Raw genomic sequence first — 4,146 nt, forward strand, 5'->3', positions numbered from 1 at the left:
TAGAAACGATTTATATTATAAACCATCAAACCAAAAATTTCAAACAATTAGTTAAATACTATTTGTCTTGCTGTTTTAGAGGCAAAAACATCAATCAAATCTGAATATCTTAGCTACTCAACCATTTCTTTTTCTATTGATAACATAGCCAACCCATTGAATCTTTCTTGTGACATAGTTGATCGGAGATAGGTCTTGATCAACTTCAATTCGGAGAAACTTCTTTCCGCAGATGCAACTGTAACCGGTACAGTTAACAAAATTTTTTAAGCAATATAAGCATTTGGGAAACAAACATCCAATGTCTTCAAATAGTGTAGCAATTCAATTGCTCTTGTTGCTTCATTTGATAAATAAATCTTCAAAACTTGTAACTTCGAACATAAATCATCTCCACTGATATCCGAAAGCCCATTCTGTTCAAGATATTTCTCAAGATTCATACAAGATTTCAACAAACTTGATGAAGTTGCACTCCTTAACCTCTTCAAATTAAACAAAAATCCAAATATATCATCATATTGTTTGAATTACTCAAATCGAGTTCTCAGAGAAGATAGAGTTTGATCAATTATAAAAACAAAGTACTCAACTCTAAATGATTCTTCTGCTGATTGCTTTACCTCATTACTACAGTTTTCATCAAATTGTTTTTTTCTTCGAATTATGCGTTTTTCTGTAAATACAGCTTCAATTTCCATTTCGTTTGCCTTTTTTGTCGCTTCATCCATGGCAATGGCAAATCCAGATTCTCTATAATCTTCAAGAAATGAAACAAGTCCTGGCAATAGGTCGATAGCATGATCAATATCCATGGATTCAGTTTGAAGAAATTTACTCACAATATTAACTGCATGCAACAACCTGTACCAGATTACCATGCCAAGCAAGAACTCAAAATTCTGAAATTCATGTGTTGCCAACGACTCGGCTTCACTATTTACTTTAGGATCTTCGTTAGTTTCTGCCAAATCAAGTAATGCTTCTCTTATCTGTGCAGTTTGCTCCATTATAGGCTTCACACTCTCAACATGACTTTCCCAACGTGTTTGTGACAACGATTTCACTGTCAACCCTTTTACATTATCTTTAAAAATTTGCCATCGCTTGATAGAAGATGAAAACAAAGTGTAGATGCGTTGTATCACTCCAAAGCAGGATACAGCTTTGGAACAACAATTCACCATATCACATAACGCTAGATTTAGACTATGAGCACCACATGGAGTATAGAAAGCTCGGGGATTTATTTCATGTATTCTTCTTTGCACACCTTTGTGCTTTCCACTCATGTTAGATCCGTTATCATACCCTTGCCCTCTAATGTCATCAATATCCAAATCGAGTTTGATCAAAGCCTTTTGAAGCTCGGTTGTAAGTCCAAGTCCTGTTGTGTCATCTACCTTCAAAAATTCAAGCCAATGTTCTTCAACTATAGGTAAGTTTGCCGAATCATCTACAAATCGTACTATTAACGACATCTGCTCCTCCTGACTTGCATCTGGAGTACAATAAAGTATAACTGCAAAATATTTTGCATGTTTAATTTTCTTGACAATTGCACTTTTCACCTCATTAGCTAACAACTGTATCAACTCATTTTGGATTTTTTTGCTAAGATACGTATATTGAATCTCTTTTGCATTAGCCCACCAAAGGTGCTCTTTCATTATTGGATCAAATTCACTAATCATTTCCACCATTTGTAAAAACAGACCATTGTTCTCAACATTTAGCCTCTCATCATCTCCTCGAAATGGCAAGCTATTTTTGGCGAGTCTTTTTACAATAGCGATTATCCTTGTTAATACATGCCTCCAATGTTCTCTTTCTGCATCGATCAACAATCCAACGCTTTTATCAATTGTAGTTTTTGTTCGAAGCCTATTTTCCAATTCAATCCAGCTAGTCACGCAACATAAATGCTCTTCATTTCCTTCATAACTTTTAATAGATCGATGCAAATTATGCCAATCTTTGAATCCATCGTTACCAAGTTGGCCAACTCTGGCAACATTTTTGGGTGTTTTAAACAACTTGCAACAAAAGCAAAAGATCCTGTCCATAGATATTGAATATACTAGCCATCTTCTATCAATTATTTGCCCATTTCGTAACAATCGCTTATGTTGTGAAGAATCAAAATGCCTATTTGTACAATCTTTCGGAAATGAGATGTCATCAACTCTTTTTGGACCCCTTTCAACTAAGTAATCCCTTGTTCTCTGATCAATGATTTTCCAATTCCCGGGATCATCCAAATTTAGAGAAAAGCAACCCTCTTCTTCCTTGTCATCTACTTCATTAACACATGCAGGTTTTATCACCTCTTCTTCCTTATCATCTACTACATTAACGTAGGCAGGTTGACTAACTTCTTCATCTTTATCATCTACTTCATTAACACATGCAGGTTGAATATCTACTTCATCCTCATTCAACGTATTCACATTGTTACTTTTAAAGTACTTGCCAATATCCCCTGCTTGACTTTGAATTAATGAAATTTTATTTCGTTTCCTTTTTCTCTTTTGAGCACCAGACTCATATTTACGAGGCATGGTGTATGAGCCTATATCTGATGCCCAATGATTAACCTAAAAAATAATTACAAAATATCTCAAATCATCACACAATTAGAGTTTTCAATATAGTTATTATGTGCGCCTGTGCAATTGTTGATCCTCTAATAATCAATCATATAAGCCGACCAGGCCACAATCATATAAGCCGACAAGGCTTCAAACATTTTTAATTTCTTCAACAACAAGTTAAGGTAAGCCATTGCTTACCTGACAAGTAGAATTTCGATGAAACTGCGGAGTTACACCTTCAAGAATTCCACTGCGGAGTTACACCTTCAAGACTGCGATGAGAGGACAGAAGCAAGTGATGACTGAGAGACTGCAAGATGTAACCAGACTTCACAAAAATGGCTCCACTCATTTTCCACATATGGTCTGTGGCTTGAGTTCAATTGATAGCATAATGCAAATTCATATACTTCACATCTTTTTAAGCATTAATCTCTAAAACTCAAAGTTAAACCTATTTATTCCTTTAGAGATTTTTATTGTTGTGTAGGAAGTGTATCATATCCCCTCCACCAAAAATATAAAAAACTAAAAGGAGACCCCCCTATGGCCTGTCTCTAAACATCTTAACATGTCAGAAATAAGGAAGAATTAAGAAACCCAATGTACATATATTACCTACAGTGTAGTATGTATGAATTTAGTCCATGTTCCCGAACTACAGTGCAGATCTATTAAGCCAGACAATTATGACGCTAACCACTGTAGATATGGTGGTTATCAAGTATATGCCTCTATCAAGCATACCACTCCTCCATAAATTCCAATCATAGGCATATAATTGTAAATAAGTAAAATATGCATCGTGTTTAGGTTAGACTATTTTATTTTGTTCAATTAGAAGGCTTTGATTGTGCCACAAAAATTAGAAAGCATGCACCATTTCTTCAAACATCAAAAGCAAAGAAAGGAGAGAGGAAAAAATGAAGACGAACACTTGTAACACATAAAAAGTACAAAATTTACCTGGCGATTTTTCACATATTCCAAAAAAGAAGGAACATCAGGAAATCGCAAATTTTCTTCACTTTCAGGGAGAGGCTTTTTCTGGAAGCAAATGATGTCACCATCTTCAATCTGAGGGAAAGGGGGGAAAAGCAAAGGTGTGGGGAATTAGCAAATAAAAAAGATAGGACAATATCTTCAAATGCTCAACAGCCCAATATAATAATAAATACCTGGCTAAACCGAAATGAAGCTCGTTTGTCAAGGCATTCACACATGACAGAAGGCTCAAATTTTATTTCCTGTAGCAATAACAAACAAGGGGATTGTTCATGGATAATGATGCACATTATGGGGGTGCTTGATTCCCATTTTTCCTAAAATACATTTTTCTCTATCTTGTATGGAATTTACAAGCACATAATGGTTCAATACGTAAATACATTAAAACTTACAAAAAAAAAAAAAACACACACTTTCCACCAAGATTTCAGTCGTCCTAGAAAGAAAACGTTTAACATTGTTCCAATTCTTCTTGCAGTCTTCGCAACCACCTTGATCGCATCTGCGCTAACATCAATTCCTAAATTTTTCAATATCATCAAAT

The 4,146-nt window shown here is 35.0% G+C and overlaps 1 protein-coding gene across 1 annotated transcript; it reads right to left on the bottom strand.

Annotated features, from left to right (window-relative positions):
• Positions 1 to 530: 530 nt before the first annotated feature.
• Positions 531 to 3,060, bottom strand: LOC111366831 (zinc finger MYM-type protein 1-like). Its single transcript, XM_022987525.1, has 2 exons — positions 2,793 to 3,060; positions 531 to 2,597 (listed from the first exon to the last, which is right to left on the bottom strand). The coding sequence occupies exon 2, from the start codon at positions 2,559 to 2,561 to the stop codon at positions 531 to 533; it is 2,031 nt and encodes a 676-aa protein (XP_022843293.1). The 5' UTR covers positions 2,562 to 2,597; positions 2,793 to 3,060.
• Between the last annotated feature and the right edge of the window lie 1,086 nt (positions 3,061 to 4,146).

The sequence above is a fragment of the Olea europaea genome, chromosome 18, assembly GCF_002742605.1.
Source record: "Olea europaea var. sylvestris chromosome 18, O_europaea_v1, whole genome shotgun sequence".
NCBI classification, from domain to species: Eukaryota; Viridiplantae; Streptophyta; class Magnoliopsida; order Lamiales; family Oleaceae; genus Olea; species Olea europaea.